At 35.5% G+C, this 15,392-nt stretch overlaps 5 protein-coding genes across 11 annotated transcripts; 2 read left to right on the top strand and 3 right to left on the bottom strand.

Annotated features, from left to right (window-relative positions):
• Window positions 1-131: 131 nt before the first annotated feature.
• On the top strand, window positions 132-2,732 carry LOC139106991 (3-oxoacyl-[acyl-carrier-protein] synthase, mitochondrial). 2 transcript variants are annotated; one of them, XM_070664154.1, is made up of 3 exons: window positions 132-644; window positions 826-1,206; window positions 1,282-2,732. In XM_070664154.1, exons 1-3 carry the CDS (start codon window positions 416-418, stop codon window positions 2,025-2,027), a joined length of 1,356 nt encoding a protein of 451 aa, XP_070520255.1. In that variant the 5' UTR covers window positions 132-415; the 3' UTR covers window positions 2,028-2,732. The 2 variants fall into 2 exon arrangements, with proteins under 2 accessions (XP_070520255.1, XP_070520256.1); XM_070664155.1 differs by having other exon boundaries at window positions 140-754.
• On the bottom strand, window positions 2,601-6,900 carry LOC139106984 (gametogenetin-binding protein 2-like). The gene is made up of 13 exons (XM_070664143.1): window positions 6,754-6,900; window positions 6,505-6,660; window positions 5,880-6,070; window positions 5,632-5,775; window positions 5,348-5,560; window positions 5,065-5,271; window positions 4,814-4,982; window positions 4,552-4,716; window positions 4,339-4,419; window positions 3,995-4,261; window positions 3,532-3,900; window positions 3,209-3,396; window positions 2,601-3,030 (listed from the first exon to the last, which is right to left on the bottom strand). The coding sequence occupies exons 2-12, from the start codon at window positions 6,592-6,594 to the stop codon at window positions 3,220-3,222; spliced, it is 2,073 nt and encodes a 690-aa protein (XP_070520244.1). The 5' UTR covers window positions 6,595-6,660; window positions 6,754-6,900; the 3' UTR covers window positions 2,601-3,030; window positions 3,209-3,219.
• A 701-nt stretch (window positions 6,901-7,601) lies between these two features.
• Window positions 7,602-11,508, bottom strand: LOC139106992 (alpha-(1,3)-fucosyltransferase 7). 4 transcript variants are annotated; one of them, XM_070664157.1, is made up of 5 exons: window positions 11,171-11,508; window positions 11,066-11,108; window positions 9,472-9,910; window positions 9,138-9,289; window positions 7,602-8,842 (listed from the first exon to the last, which is right to left on the bottom strand). In XM_070664157.1, the coding sequence occupies exons 3-5, from the start codon at window positions 9,733-9,735 to the stop codon at window positions 7,906-7,908; spliced, it is 1,353 nt and encodes a 450-aa protein (XP_070520258.1). In that variant the 5' UTR covers window positions 9,736-9,910; window positions 11,066-11,108; window positions 11,171-11,508; the 3' UTR covers window positions 7,602-7,905. The 4 variants fall into 4 exon arrangements, with proteins under 4 accessions (XP_070520258.1, XP_070520257.1, XP_070520260.1 ...); XM_070664156.1 differs by having other exon boundaries at window positions 11,066-11,508; XM_070664159.1 differs by lacking the exon at window positions 11,066-11,108 and having other exon boundaries at window positions 11,227-11,508.
• A 4-nt stretch (window positions 11,509-11,512) lies between these two features.
• LOC139106996 (neuferricin) lies at window positions 11,513-13,144 on the top strand. Of its 3 annotated transcripts, none has more exons than XM_070664168.1 (5): window positions 11,513-11,683; window positions 11,924-12,086; window positions 12,173-12,313; window positions 12,545-12,731; window positions 12,842-13,144. In XM_070664168.1, the coding sequence occupies exons 1-5, from the start codon at window positions 11,528-11,530 to the stop codon at window positions 13,032-13,034; spliced, it is 840 nt and encodes a 279-aa protein (XP_070520269.1). In that variant the 5' UTR covers window positions 11,513-11,527; the 3' UTR covers window positions 13,035-13,144. The 3 variants fall into 3 exon arrangements, with proteins under 3 accessions (XP_070520269.1, XP_070520268.1, XP_070520267.1); XM_070664167.1 differs by having other exon boundaries at window positions 11,882-12,086; XM_070664166.1 differs by lacking the exon at window positions 11,513-11,683 and having other exon boundaries at window positions 11,692-12,086.
• Window positions 13,145-13,674: 530 nt separating this feature from the next.
• On the bottom strand, window positions 13,675-15,369 carry LOC139107003 (uncharacterized). Its single transcript, XM_070664185.1, has 3 exons — window positions 14,861-15,369; window positions 14,539-14,694; window positions 13,675-14,469 (listed from the first exon to the last, which is right to left on the bottom strand). Exons 1-3 carry the CDS (start codon window positions 14,893-14,895, stop codon window positions 14,106-14,108), a joined length of 555 nt encoding a protein of 184 aa, XP_070520286.1. The 5' UTR covers window positions 14,896-15,369; the 3' UTR covers window positions 13,675-14,105.
• Window positions 15,370-15,392: the final 23 nt, after the last annotated feature.

The raw sequence follows: 15,392 nt of genomic DNA, 5'->3' as shown, positions 1-15,392 counted from the left end.
GGCATTGTTTGTACATTTGCTGCACAGGCAAATATGCATATATGCATACTTACATACGCGTGTAATGTGTAATATATGCGGTATACATACGTCATACGAATATTATACATATATGTGTGATATATACCTATTCACCGTCATCCATTATTCTTGGGTTAGGAAAGCGCGGCGCGCAAACTCTGTCTTCTTTAGGCTGCCTTAGGCTGAAAGCGGTAAACCGGCAAAGGTAGCGCTGACCAATCACAACCGAGGGTTCTCTTCGTCTATTGTAAGCTCGATGTTATAAAACAAATGAGACTCCTCCGGCACGTAACGCTGTGACCGAACATAACCTCGACGGTGTTGATGTCGGTGCATGCAGGAGTGATTTTAATATTTTGACGATAATGATTGAATTATTAATAAATTGTAGCTTATGTTAAGGTGTATCTCGCAAACCGCAATGTTTGTTCCATTTTTACGCATTTTACGCCGGTCAATGACGACTGCCGCAAGGTCTAAGCGGCGTGTCGTCGTGACCGGAATAGGGACCGTATGCCCTTTGGGAGTCGGAACGCGACACGTTTGGGAGGCTCTTGTCGATTCCAAGTGCGGAATCACGCGGCTTTCGGAACCGGACTACGAGAAGCTGCCGTGTAAAGTAGGTGAGCAGACTCTGACACTCACTGTCACAAGCCTGCACATGATGTATGCTGGATGTACTTTGATTTGATCTGCAATTGTTTTATATGTTTACAGGCTTTACCAATCTCGAGTACGTAATATAATTGCCGCTTTATATGCATTATGCTAAGTAATTATTAATAATTGATTTGTATTTACTAGCTGCATTGGTGCCAAAAGGGAATTCTCCTCACGAGCTCAACATAGACTCCCACTTTACAAAGAGTGAGCTACGCACAATGTGTCCTGCTACTGCCTATGCCCTAATAGCTTCAGAAGAGGCACTTGTGGATGCAAGGTGGAAGCCAACCGATGAGGCTGACAAGCGTGACACTGGAGTATCTGTAGGGATTGGCATGATAGATCTGGTTGACGTATGCATGACGTATGAGGCTCTGAAAAAGGGATACAGCAAAGTTAGTCCATACTTTGTGCCTAGAATACTGCCAAACATGGCTGCAGGTCAGATCAGCATTAAATATGGCTTTCGTGGACCAAATCATTCAGTGTCGACTGCATGTGCTACAGGTGCACATGCTATTGGTAATTGATTAGCTAAAATGATTTTGATTAATGCTCTTTCCACATCTGAGAGTTGTAATATATTGTATCTTTCAGGTGATGCTTTCCGCTTTATTCGTGGGGGTGAGACAAGTGTGATGGTATGCGGCGGGGCAGAGGCATGTATCAGTCCACTAGCCATAGCTGCGTTTTGCCGACTACGAGCATTGAGCACTTCGAAAAACGACATGCCGCGAGAGGCGTCTCGGCCCTTTGATCGCGACCGCGATGGTTTCGTCATGGGCGAAGGTGCTGCGATACTTGTCTTGGAAGAGCTGAATCACGCGCTCGCCCGGGATGCGACAATCTATGCGGAAGTGTTGGGCTATGGTCTGTCTGGCGACGCGTCGCACATAACGGCGCCCAGCGAAGACGGTACCGGGGCATTATTGGCGATGGATCGGGCATTAAAGGATGCTGGGATCGAAACAGCAGAAGTAACGCATGTAAACGCGCATGCCACGTCCACGCCGTTAGGTGATGCCATCGAGGTAAAGGCTATAGAATCCTTGATGGGCGAACACAGTAAAAATGTAATAGTAACAAGCACAAAAGGGGCGCACGGTCATCTGCTGGGTGCTGCTGGTAATCTTGAGGCTGTCTTTACGATCCTGACAGTTAAAAAAGGTATTATACCACCAACATTGAATCTGCACAACTTAGATATGGAAACATGTTTGAGATTTGCCCCACATACGAAAATGCAGTGGAACACGACGGTGAAGCGTCGAACAGCTTTAAAAAATGCATTCGGTTTTGGTGGAACAAACGCCTGCTTATGCTTCGCACAATACGTTAATTAAATTTAAAGTTTTCTAACTAAACTATATTACTATAGAATTTTAAGAAAAAAAAAATTAATATTTCAACTTACGACAAAAGTAGCATAAATGGAAATTAATTACTAGTCATTTCTTGCATTCACTGAAAAAAAGTATTTATTTGGCGCAAAATATTATCTTATCATTTAACCAAAGGAAAACATAAAATCTTAAAAAGCGAATTAATTTATAGATTTTTTTAGGTGCCGTTTTCTCTCCGCATAATTTATAAAACGGAAGATTTTACTTCTGTATGTACATATGTATAAAAACAAGGTCTAAAAAAAGTAAATTCAGTGACGAATTGAATTTCTCATAAGTGATATTACCAATAAATAGAGACTTAAATATTTTTAATAATTTTTATATAACATACAATATATATATATAGAGATATATATATATATGTATGAAAATTGCGATAATTGTTTGTATAGAATATTTTTACAGTGTGCGCAATAAAAGTTACAGAACGAAAAGGTTATAGGAATAGGAAAAGGATATTGGAATAATAAAATATATGTAAATATATGTATATATATGTACATATACATATAATGGAATGTAACATTGATTTTAATATTAAGTTTTTGACAATATTACATCACATCTCGGTTTGTTACAACATTGACACAAATTTACCAGTTATATCGTAAACAATCTCGAAAATAAAAACTTTCAAGAAAATACTTTTTAAATTACTGGAAAACTTGTCCCTAACAACTTGCATTTAATGTGAAATCGGATCTGCCATATTTTCACGGCCAAGGCATATTCATTCAAGATATCTACGTTTGCTTACATTACGAAGATTTATACAATTTTCAATTTTACGATACATATCAGTTTTCGCGTTACTTCGTATACGTTTCACGGTACCTTGATTTGCATTGTATATTCTGCACTTTTCTCAACGTCGACATGATTGTTTAATTGTCGAATGTGAAACTAATTTCCACAATATTTTTTATTGGATTCAATTTTTCTGTTCATAAAGATAAAGAGTATTATTATATGCATATAGTTTTCTGATATACATGTTATTCAGCATTGTATTTACATGAAAAGAATGTCAATCTCGAATGATAACAATTTCTTTAAAATTTGTGCCTTAATACTGATAGTAAATAGAAGTAAAAAAAGAAGAAAGGCAGATATATTACCATAGAAATTTTTAACGGAGAATGCTAAGTGGCTTCTGATGATTGCACAACATGGCAAAACGTTCCTTTAGCATTTGTCGGAGTTTTAGTCGTTTCTCTGTTAGATGACATATCCTTGATTTAAATTCTAATACTTCCTCTGCTGGAATATAACTCTCTTTTTCGTCATCGTCAGAAAAACAGGAATCCTGAAAACCAAACAATTGTCACATTAATTTTAAACTTTGTTGTAGAACTTGTTAAATATTATAACACGACAAAATTTAACTTTTTGTAATTTGACTGGTTCAATTTAAGTGATATTTGTCCTATTTTAAATTTACCTTTAACATTTGCGTAAGTGTTGGACCTCCTTCTTGTAATAAGGAGATACTCGAACTGGAATGATTATGTTTATTGTGACAAGTGTTTTCGCGATCGCAACATTCATCATTACAAGCTACTTCAGAACCCTCCGGTGTGCTAGGAAGAGAAGAACTGCTAATATTGTGTTCGGAAGAATATCCACAATCTTGAGACAGTTGCTCGTTTGAAAAATGGTTTTTCCTATTTTCGAAATGTTTTTCAATTTTTATCCACATAGTATATTTAGTTTTATTAGGTTCCGTTATCCAAGCATCTACCAATTCGTTAGTCACGGAATCTTTGCAATCGTCATTATAATTCCACTGATTTTCTACTTTTTCGTCATTCTTAAAGAGAAAAAAAAATCATAACGTTTTACTTTAGGAAATTTAACATTTTTACGATAGTTATATAAAATTGTTAATAAAAAAAAATACTTACTTTACACGATTCATAAATATTGGATGAATTCTCCTGAGGTAATTGTTTGCAAGACGTACTATTTTGTTTCGATTGACTTGTATTAAGTTTTTTCTTCGTTTGAGAAATATCTTTTTTAACTATAACTTTCTGAGAACCTTTTTTTACGGGGAATGTTAATTCTGTTTTATTTCGTGATTGTGATATACTAGACGTTTTTAATTTATTTAAACAATCCGGACATTTACACGTTAGTAAACCTTTGTTTTTTGGATCTAGAACCTGCAACTAAAATAAAAAAAGAAGAGAATATATATGTATATACAGTATACACTTGTGCATTTATATAAAATAAAATCTCATACCTTGTGTCGATTAATATTCTGCGTCGTCGCTTTCGATTCTGCACAAGTACAAGGAGATTCGCTTTGCCTCTCATTTGGACACTATGGTAAAATATACAGCTTAGCACTTTTATAGACAAACGTGGCAACTTTTTTTATATTTTTCGTAAAAAGTAAAAAATTAATAAACTTTTTAAGAAAAAGAAAAACATTTTACAGACAAATGTAACATACGTCACAGGAGTTTTCCTTTTCTTCCGTTTCGTTACGTCGTTCTTTTTTCTTCTTGCGTTTAAGACGTAACTTTTCACGTTTGTTCTGTTTTGCTATTTCTTCTCTTGTGAGTTCTTCATATAACAATTCCAATTGAGAAATACCTTGTTTCGTCTCAACTGCCACCTGAACAAGACAAAATATAGTTTTACTAAAAAACTGATCTATTACGTAAATTTGAATTTTCTAATAATGACATTAATCATATTTTTAAACTTTTTACCTGGAAATTTCTAGATAATGCATCGACCGCAACAGCAGCCAATACTTTACATACAGTTTCTTCTTCCTTTAGTCGCCGATGTATTCTGTGCAATCGTTCCGCAACACAGATACCTAAGCACGTAAGTACTTCTTCTTGAGCAATTTCCAGCGTTTTTGCATGGCGTTCCCTGAAATTCAAAGACATTTTTTTTTTTTTATTATTCCTTCTAAATGTCACATTTCACAAAATATATGTTTGAAAATTATTACCTTCCTATAAGCGCCCAAGGTTGCACGCGACCAACGAGAGTAGTTATATATTCCGTGATGGGTGGTAAATGAACGTGATGATCAGCTATGCAACGCTTAATTCCGGAATATAAGACCCCTACGTAACCCTTTTCTTTTGTAGGCTCGGGCTCTCGTGTTAAAAGAGACGATGCCAATAAAACTTTGTTGCGGCACTCGGTGCAAAACCTGATGATCACAGTCACATTATAAAAGAATAACAGAATATCACGAGACATATTCTATATAAAAATACTCTATGCACCTATGTTTACTTAGATAGATATCTAGAGCTTCATCAAGTGTATCGTTTTCTATTAATGTCAATTCCTGTCGACATGGTAGCTCCATGCAGTCCCATACTTCCTTCCAAGCATTCCATATTGGGGGACCTCGCTGAATCTCTAAAGTATGAAGTGCACATCGCCGAGACTTCCTATTTCTTTGTTGCTTTTCCATTAAATTGTTTAACCTGGTACTGCAAAAATGGAAACAATGATAATTTTTTCATGCATGTATTTAAGATAATATTTTTGTGTTTATCTATACCTATGCCCGTGTAATAGTGTACAAAGCAGTTGGGGTGATTTCAGAACTTCATCTTTTATAGAAAGCATACCATCAGAAGTAATAATCAGTGGGTCCAAAGCAGGATGTCCAGACTGCATTAGATCGTAGAATAATCTTTCAACACTGAATACAAAACATTTTATTATCTTGACAACATAATAATAGATGATTATTATTCTAATAAAAATTAAGTTTTTTCCAATTAGCCCAATAAAAATGATAATTACCTTCTTCGGCAACCTACGCATGGTTCAGCCTCATTCAAAATGTCATATATGTGCTTGCAAGTAACTTCAAAGGATGCTTTTATTTCTTCTTTCGAGAGCAAAGCAAGTTTCTTGGTAAACTCTTCCAGTTGCTTACCATTGACCAAGGGACTTTCACAGATAGCACCCAAACCACTGATATCCATAATCATCTAAAAGCCCAAAGACAAATGAATCGAATGGTAGATCGCAATGTAAATTTTTAAAAGAATAATCTATAATATTGCTACTTTCTTCTGATGCAAATATTTACAATCAAATGAGTGCTGGGAAATCATTTTTAACAAAAATACATGTGACGTAAGTAAAACCACCGGCTTATCCTTGTCTTATCGGAGACGGCGACGTTATCTACTCCACATTTTGACAACACACGATCACCGATTGATCGGAGCAGCCAAACGACATGCTCTTAGTCATGAGCCAACATTGTCGTTCTTTTCCTGTTTTTTTTGTTTTGCCTAGTTGTGTTTTAAAGTCAAAGACCCGCCACGTGAAGCGACGTCGCCGTCGTGCCCCAGGAGTCGCGCCGGTCAACGGTCGGAGGAAATCGGCGTCGCGTGCGCGCGGACGCGTGCGCCCTTACCTTCAAGTTCTCGTCAATGATCAGTGGCATTTGCTTGCTCGCGAGCTCCATCGGATCGTCATCTCGCCAAACGTTCACCAATCTCGCCATCGTCCTATCTGGCACGTTCACCAGGTTCTTCGTTCGTCCAAGACGTTCGCCGGCCGCTTCCCCTCCCTGCAAAATTCGGTGGAGTAAAGGGGGATCTGATTTGACGTGATGACCAAAACGCAACTGATGCCCGGTGACCCACGGAGGGGGGCTACGTACACCTAAGTCGGCTTCCTTGTCGGCACGGAGATTGGTCGCGGGAAATCTGCGACTCGCATCGACCGTACACTTTTCTATCCAGGTATAATCACGCACTGTCTGCCATTTGCAACGTACGGAGTCGCCGTCTAGCGCTCTTCCACTTCCGTCCCTCTCTCCGTTAGTGACGACGTCAACGCGTCGCCGTCTCTCGCGTTGAATCATACGGCATCCTACTCTCTTTCCTCCTTCGTAATTTTCCTTTTTTTTTCCTAATCGCGACTTGTCACCGCCCGTTCATGCTCGCAAGCGTGATAAGCAACGGCTGTTGGATCTCTGATGCGGAAACATCCTCTTGAAGATCAGTGTTCTGTATTTGAATGACCAAAGAAGGGATATATCCACTCAAGAGATTCTCTGCAAAATATACGTTTGCATGTTTTTTTTTTGTTGGATACTTGGATCAGATTAAAGATATATTTGCTGTTTTTTTTTTTTATGTATATGAAAACTCAGATAATTTTTACTTGTAACGTTATTTTATCTTTGTTAATTAACAAATATTGAAGAAAGACCAAATGATGTTATAAATCAAAATTATTAGAGTTCTTTTATGGAAATAAAAAGCAACTATCTATCTTATCAATTCCCGCTATAGGCGCGAAATATAAATATATTACGCATGCGAGCATATTATAAGTTTCATTTTTTAATACGTATTTTATATCGTTTGTTGTAAAAAATAGTTGGAATCCCTGCAACTGATTCCTTCTCAGTTTCTAATAGAATTTTGTGAACCAAGAATCGCTCTGGGAATTAATCTGGGATCCTGTACAATGGATACACATTTAATTAAAAAGTACTGCACGTGTTAAATAAGTTATATTAAAATAATATTGTACACACCGCTAGCTTAACATTTTATTTATAAATAAATAAAAATAAAACAAATTAATTTTTTATCAACGAAAATTCTAGCAGTTTTATAATAGTAATAATTACAATTTATAATTATTATTTCATCTCTTTTTTTCAAAGTTTTTAAAAGTGTTTTTTAAAACAAGACGGTTCGATATTAAATTAACGTCAGCCATAAAATTTTCAAGCCACTTACGGCAGATTCGTTCACATTAATTCTCTTTATGAAAGACTAGATTGATTGTAGATAAAAATCTAAGCTCCCGCCGGACTGCAATCGTTTGCTTTGCTCCAAAACCGCTCGAGCTTTGTATAAACCTTCAGCGCGACAGAGTTGTAATTCAATGCTTCGCATATGCGACAGTAATGTTTGGAGATGCTACCGAAGTAACCGTGCTCGTTGATCACCCGGTAATAATCGCGCCACTTGTGGTACTCGAGGTAACGTTCGTCGTCGCGGTCCAGATATTTAAGGTAGTCAGCGAGTGCATTTGCGTCCGCGAAATCGTCTGCATAAAGGAAAGAGTGCGGTGGCAACAATCGTCGACAGTCTCGTCGCGACGCTCCCATTATTATCGGGACCGCATATTTATGATACGCGTTCCAGAACACCTTTTCTGTCAAATACTCCTCACAGTTGGAGTTCTCAAACGACAGGTAGAATTTATAAGCACTTAGGGCAGTGCAGTCCTGGTCAAAGTGACCGGGACAAATAGTTCTGTTGCCGTCCAGACATCTCCCGAGGATGTCCAGGTCACTGCGAAGAAATGATTTGAGCGCTTTCACGTAGGACCACCGTCCGTTACGGCCACTGCAGTTGCTGCCCATTACAGCGACTAGTTTAGTCTTGGAGGTTCTCACGATAGCTGTCCACTGCTTGATTGGAGAACTGTCGGAGGCGCGTATCGTTCTTCCATAGGGAACCGGCACGTCGCTGTCCATTCGATACGACATCGACCAGTTGAATAGACCATCGTAGTGTGACAGTTTCTGATTACCGTGCAAAAACGTATGGAAAGGTGACTCATCCGTAAGGAAAATCCACCGTTGATCTGTTCGGCTTCTCACCGGTAATTCAGACGGACTCTTTGTAAAGTGCAAATGAAACACCATGGCATCCGCCCGTTGTAGATCGTTTTCATCGTAACTCAGCATACAGTTTTGTACTGAACATTGGTCCCACGGTGAAAACCTAGTCAATAAAAAAGATTCTATTCCTGAATCAGATTTAAAACTAGTTGTGCTACTTTATGAATAATCATAAATATAAGATAAGATAAGAATAGATAAAAAAAAAAGGAAAAAAAAAAAGATAAAACAGTCGCTGATAGCAATCGAGTAATAAAAGTAAGTGACCCTTATATGTTATAATACATATATGGCAAATATTATAAAGTATAAAACAAACGTCCTTAACCGACTTTTGTATTACTTTTGATATTTTTTGTTAAAAAAAAGAAGCATTACAAAATGTAAATTTTACTAACTTGGTAGACGTAAAACGCCTAATGTGTCTGCGTTCCAAGAATTGTCCATACTTCCAAATTAAGATCAAATAAAATTTATTAGTGTTCGATTGCGGAGGTGGAGTTCCTTCCGGCGCCAATAGCCATTTTCCGAGGGGAGACATACTCCCTATCTGAATAAAAACATATTATAATATATATTCAATTCTTTTCAGTGAATAAATTACAATCAGCAAATCTAGTGCATCATAATATCCATAAAAAGCTTTATTAAATTAAAAAAAAAAAAAAAAAAAGTTTAATTTAAAAAAAAAAAAGAAATTAAATAACGATATAAGACCATTCAACATTTTACCTCTTCATTAGTGAAACCTCTCCTTAAGAGATGCGCATCTAAAGATGCCATTTTCAAAAATTGCTGTGACACATTGAGTGGTCCGAGAGTAGGAGCGAATATTTTATTTTCTTCTCTTTCCTCTCCTATGAACACCTGTCCTTTTCGCGATGCGGAAGACTTTTTGTCGGCGGTAAGAAAACCCGAAGACAACAGCAGCGTGCAGAAAATCGTAACCGCTGTACCGATGAACAGGACAAACGCAAGCCGCGGTAAGTTGCGCATAATGCTCGCCGCCGTTCATTCTATCCCGAGTGTGCGTTAAGCAACTACTGACCGAGGCAGATTGAATTCTTCGGTCTTATCTACGCGTATCCGATAGTACCTTTCCTCACGATGTTTCCGTGAAGATACCCAGATTGCCCAACTCGCGCCTCAAAGGACAAAAGTACTCGATGACCTGTCGAATAAACAGTAATTTTATCAAACTTGATTTCCAAGTGACATGCGAAACAGTTCATACATCAGAAACAAAAATGACAGAAACATGAGATTGTATTTTCAAGCGAAATTGCATTACCCATTTTCATTTTTTGTAAGAAAAAGAAATCGAGAAAGAAATGGAAGATTGTCTTTTTAGACATTTTAATGTGTCGACAGAAAGTAAGATTTTTCGTCCTCGTTTCTTGATTTGTTTTTTCCTCAAATATCGCTTTCACAAAATATAAAGTTATGATTAAATCTAATTAAATATCTACGGTAAAGCCGTGTTAATCTGAAAGTAGAAGCAAACTCTCTTCGCGTTTTATTAATATAATTGATCGCATACAAATTATATTAAATTTAATACAAATAATGAGAAAAATGGATAAACGGTAGTTTGCGGTGGTGCGCGTTAAATTAATTACGTTGATTTGTTGATTAACCGATCGCGCGACGACGGTCACGGTGTTCGAACTAGAACGCGATAGAACTACTTAATGCTGATATCAGCGAAACAGTAAAATGATTGTGGGACAGGCGGATGATGGAAAGCACAAGGAAAGTTGCGGGTGCACGATTCCCGGGTGCAACAAGGATACACGCTGGCGCGCGACTGACCGTTGATCCCGATTGTCTTGGTTAACCAAGCATGACCACCGTCCTCTAGTCTCTAGACGTCATTCACCGTCGCCCGAACTTGCCGGTGCTACCACAATATACTTAGCTAACAGAAACGAGAATTGCGAGCAAACGTTTAGCATGTACGTACGCTGCTTATCAATCGCAATAACTGCCCGAGCTGATCGATTGTGCAACTCGTAACAGCAAATGTTTATTGCTGACTGCAAGACAGTCCAGAAAACAGAGCGACAGCATTCAACAGGTTCCAATTAATTCGAGTCTGACGAAGTGATCTTGATAGACAAACTGAGACGCACAGAAACGTGGACCTGAGTTATTATAATTGTAAAATTAATTGAAATTAGCATCTTCAATTATTTGTTTAATTTCATAGATTCAACCTGAAAACTAGAATACAAGCTCCGCGTGATGTACAAGCTCGTGTATTCTGTTAAAACATCATTGTCTCTCATTTGCAATTTGAATCGAGTCTATTCCATTGTGCTTTTACCTGTCTTCGTTCATTCCATTGCACAACATCGGGTGGCTTGCGCCTGGTAATTATTGCGCGATTATAAAGCTATTAGTCGAACGACGTATTGAATATGTCACATACGTTTTTATCTCGCCTCTTTTTGCGCGTTATGACGTGCTCATTGTATGGGGCAATACCTGACGCTGCATAAATTCTCCTCTGGCCTCGGTGACATTTATGAATTTCCACTATTATCGCACTTGTTTATCTTCGTTTTACGTGACTCTTCTAAAGCAAATCTGCAACTCAATGTATGTACAACGAACAAATACAACATTATTATACGCCTAGCTAATATGTATCCTTAGTTCTGCACAATACTTCCTTTTTTCGTCAATGGTTCGATAAAAATGACACTGATACTAACGATACCGTTCAAATGCGTTTAAACGATCCGATTTTGTTGGCGATTCCGTGACGGATGTGCCGCACGTAAAAATGAACTTTGGTGGCGGTAGTGTATCGCCTTCACTAAAATCACTAGACAATCTAGTAACACGAGGCTTTACGACGGAGAAGACGGAGAAAGCCAATTTCGTCCTGCTTTCTGCTATGGCCTTGCTTCCGATGGAGTTCTGGACTTCCAAAGTGTTTGTAAACAACATAATTATGTATTAAATGTATAAAAAAGTAATAGACATTTTTTTGATTTTGCTAGTGGTTATGTTTGGTTTGAGAAACTCAGGATTGCGTTGTTCAACTGGTGAAAAGAAAAAGCGTAATATGTCCTCGAAGTATCTTTGGTTGTCATTGCTATTTCTAATCGTGTATTTTTTATATACCCGTTTGAAGGAGGCAGGAGTATTAAACGTACCTTTCATATACCATTATCAGCTAAGTGGATATACTGGGGATCCGAGAGTGTTTTCCGCGACCGAACTGAAAGTATACACAAATAAGAAAAATGGTTTATATCTGTCGATATTGGGTCTGGTCTTTGATGTCACGCGAGGAGAACGGCAATATGGACCTGGGAAATCTTATCATGCTTTTACTGGTAATTGAATTCTTTATCCAAGACTTGAAATAATTTATCTAAGGCTTTGGTAACTAATATTTGTAATTAACTTTGTTTACTTGTAGGTCGTGATGCTTCTTTGGCGTTCATTACAGGCGAGTTTGAGAGCTCTAAATTAACAGACGATGTATCCAGTTTATCACCACGACAGATCAAGGCTTTGGATGATTGGCTACAATTTTATCACACAAACTATATCTACAAAGGTATAATTAATTTAAAGTGCCATAGGCAATTTATTTTTTCTCATAACTTTATCCTAAATAAAATAATATTGTGATATTCTGTCAGTCTGCTCAATAGGGTAAAATTAATGAATAGTACATTTAATTTTTTTTAAATGTTTTATAGTTTTCTAACTTATAAACATTGAATGAGATGAATCAACAGGCGTGTAACTTTTTCTAAAATATTTTATATATATACATATTTTTCAGGAAAATTACATGGCAGATATTATCATGAAGATGGTAGTCCAACAGCAGAATTTTACGTTGTACAAGAAAAGCTTTTGTTGGCAAAAAAAGAGAAAGCATTGGAAGAGAAGCAAGATAAGATGTTTCCTCTTTGTAATGTAGAATGGAATCGGGAGACTGGTACTGTATTCTGGTGCACGGAAAAAAGGTAAAAAATGATAAATTTATTCAAAGATTTGATATTAAAAAAAAAAATTGAAAGAAATGTCTTAAATAGTATTTTTTTAATGTAATTATATATTATATTCTTTTTAATAGCGGTGGAATTGATAGAGATTGGGTAGGTGTACCAAGAAAGTTATTTGAGACTACAAACGCGCAAAGTTCGTTTAGATGTGCTTGCGTTAAATTAGACAGTAAAGAGTACAAAGAAAATAAGGCTAGATTGAGAGATTATGATGGCTGTGAGAAGTATGCAACAAGATGTGTTTTGAAAACTAACGAGATATGACATTAAAAAAATATGTAAAAAAGTATTATTTATATTAATTTACAGAGAATTTTATATTTCATATTTTTACGTATCACAATGTAGAAATAAATACAGGTTTAAGTTATTAACTTTGTGTAATTTGTTTATAATTTTATATTCACTATAATTAGCGCCTTTTATGAAAGTACAGACAAATACAAAAATTTATATAAAAATCAGTGAGTTTAACATTATTGTATAAACTTGATCTATTTTTAGTACATAAAGATAACGATATATAATGAAGTATACGTATAAGAAAAGACATTCCTAAAAGAATGAAGTTTTTTTACTTAAATCTTGAAATAATCAGTCTTTATTACGTTTATTATTAATATTAGAAACAGAATAATTTTTTTCAGATCCTTATAACACATTAAAGTATAAAGTAGTTATAAAAATGTATGCTTCTATTGTTACTTGAAAATGTACATATAAATTTTGAATTAAGTTTGTATTATAAATGCAACATGTGGTACAAACAATGTTAAAGGCTCCTGTCTTTTTATCATTAGATTGAATTATGAAGAATATAAATTACATTAAGTTGTTTTAATTTCTTAATGTAATATTTTTATATAAAACAGCTAAATGCAAAAGTAGGAGCCTTTAAGAAAAAAAAGAAAAAAAAATATATATATACATATATATATGTGTGTAATTGCTCTTCATAATATGACATGTATAGTATTCTTAGTAGTAGAAGTGAGATAAATCTCAAACATGGAAATAGAAATACAATTATCACACAGCATGAACGTATGCTTATTTCAGAATATATGTAATCTATGATGTGAGAAATATATGTATAATTTCATGTAATATAATAATCTTCAAAAATGGAAATGTGACTTTTTTTCCATTTAATATTATTATAAAATAATTTTGATATATTTTTTTGATATTTTCAACAATACTTTTTTATCTTTACATGCAAGAAATATAAAAACAAAGAATAAATCATAAAATCCTGAAATAAACATTTCAACCAGTTACCATTTTTCACAAATCATAGAAAAGTTGACATTCTAATAACAAAAGACTCCGATATCATTTAATTTCATTGTCAGTTTTCAAAGGTGAATTCTCTCTAATTGTATTTAATTTATCTACAAGCGCTTGCATTGAACGACGTTCGTGTCTCTTATTTCTAACCTTAGATCCAAAGACTTTCTGTATTTTTGCACGTCTTTTTTTAAGCTTGGAAGTTGTAGGAGAAAACATCAGCATTCTCTTGAATCTCTTTACACTCATATTTATTGCAGCATCATCACTTGTTGCGTCGTTCTCCTCATATATTGTTTCAAGATTTTTTGATCTCTTATTTATCTTTTTATCTAAATAATATTCTTTGATAGTCTCTTCTTGTGGCTCGACTTCAGAAATTCTTCTCTTTTTTGGTTTGAGGCTACACCTTAACAATGCATAAGATATTAAATATACCTAACGATGTATTGCAGAATAACTTAAAGCTATATGTTACCTTCTATTAAGCACTTCTGAAGAAACAACTTTTGGTAATCTTTTCCTAAGAACCCTTTTGGTTTCTGTTGGTGGAGGATCAGTGTCTATAGTAAGCATCTCTAAATTAGCTGTTATCACAGGTACATTAGTATTGTCTACGCACCCCGCTGAGATTCTACACAAATAGAATATCTTAGAATCGTTACCGTAAAAAAGTTTAACATGTTTTAATATTTGTAAGTCAATCAGTACAAAAATTGTTTTCACAATTGCTGAGCAGAAGACTTGTAAGCCGATAAAAATTTCAGAATTTTCAAGTGATAGCCTTTTATTGAACTTACGGATTTTCTGTTTGCTTTTCGTCCATTTGAAGCATTTAAAGCGCTACAGAAACCTCATAAATAAAGACTATCCGCTCACCGCTGAGAGCAGCCGAAAGTTACGAAGTAACGTTAAGGTTAGGTCGACGACAACACTTCTCATCGAAACTTATACCGCGGACTTTGATCGATGCACTAATTTGCATTTCAGCTGAATAATAATTAAGACGTTATATAAATAGATTTTCATTTTTTATACGCATCGCCAACGTTTTGCTGAAATATATGGTAATTACGAAAGAAACGGGCCTTTACTGTTTTAAATCATAATTATTTGAAAATAAAAATCAACATTAATAGTTCAATATTAATTAAAAAAAAAAAAGAATTAATTGAATTTAAATTTATTCAAAAGGTGTTTGATAATTTATAAGTGAATTTTAATTTTCTGTTAAAAAAGAAAAAAGCATTTATTTAAAATTGAAATACAGTGGATTATAGACATATACTTTCCTTCTTATAGAGGTCATCGTTCTGTTCCTCTCTTCATACT

Source organism: Cardiocondyla obscurior, linkage group LG12 (genome assembly GCF_019399895.1).
Source record: "Cardiocondyla obscurior isolate alpha-2009 linkage group LG12, Cobs3.1, whole genome shotgun sequence".
Classification (NCBI taxonomy): Eukaryota; Metazoa; Arthropoda; class Insecta; order Hymenoptera; family Formicidae; genus Cardiocondyla; species Cardiocondyla obscurior.
This window is presented reverse-complemented; position numbering and strand designations above follow the sequence as displayed.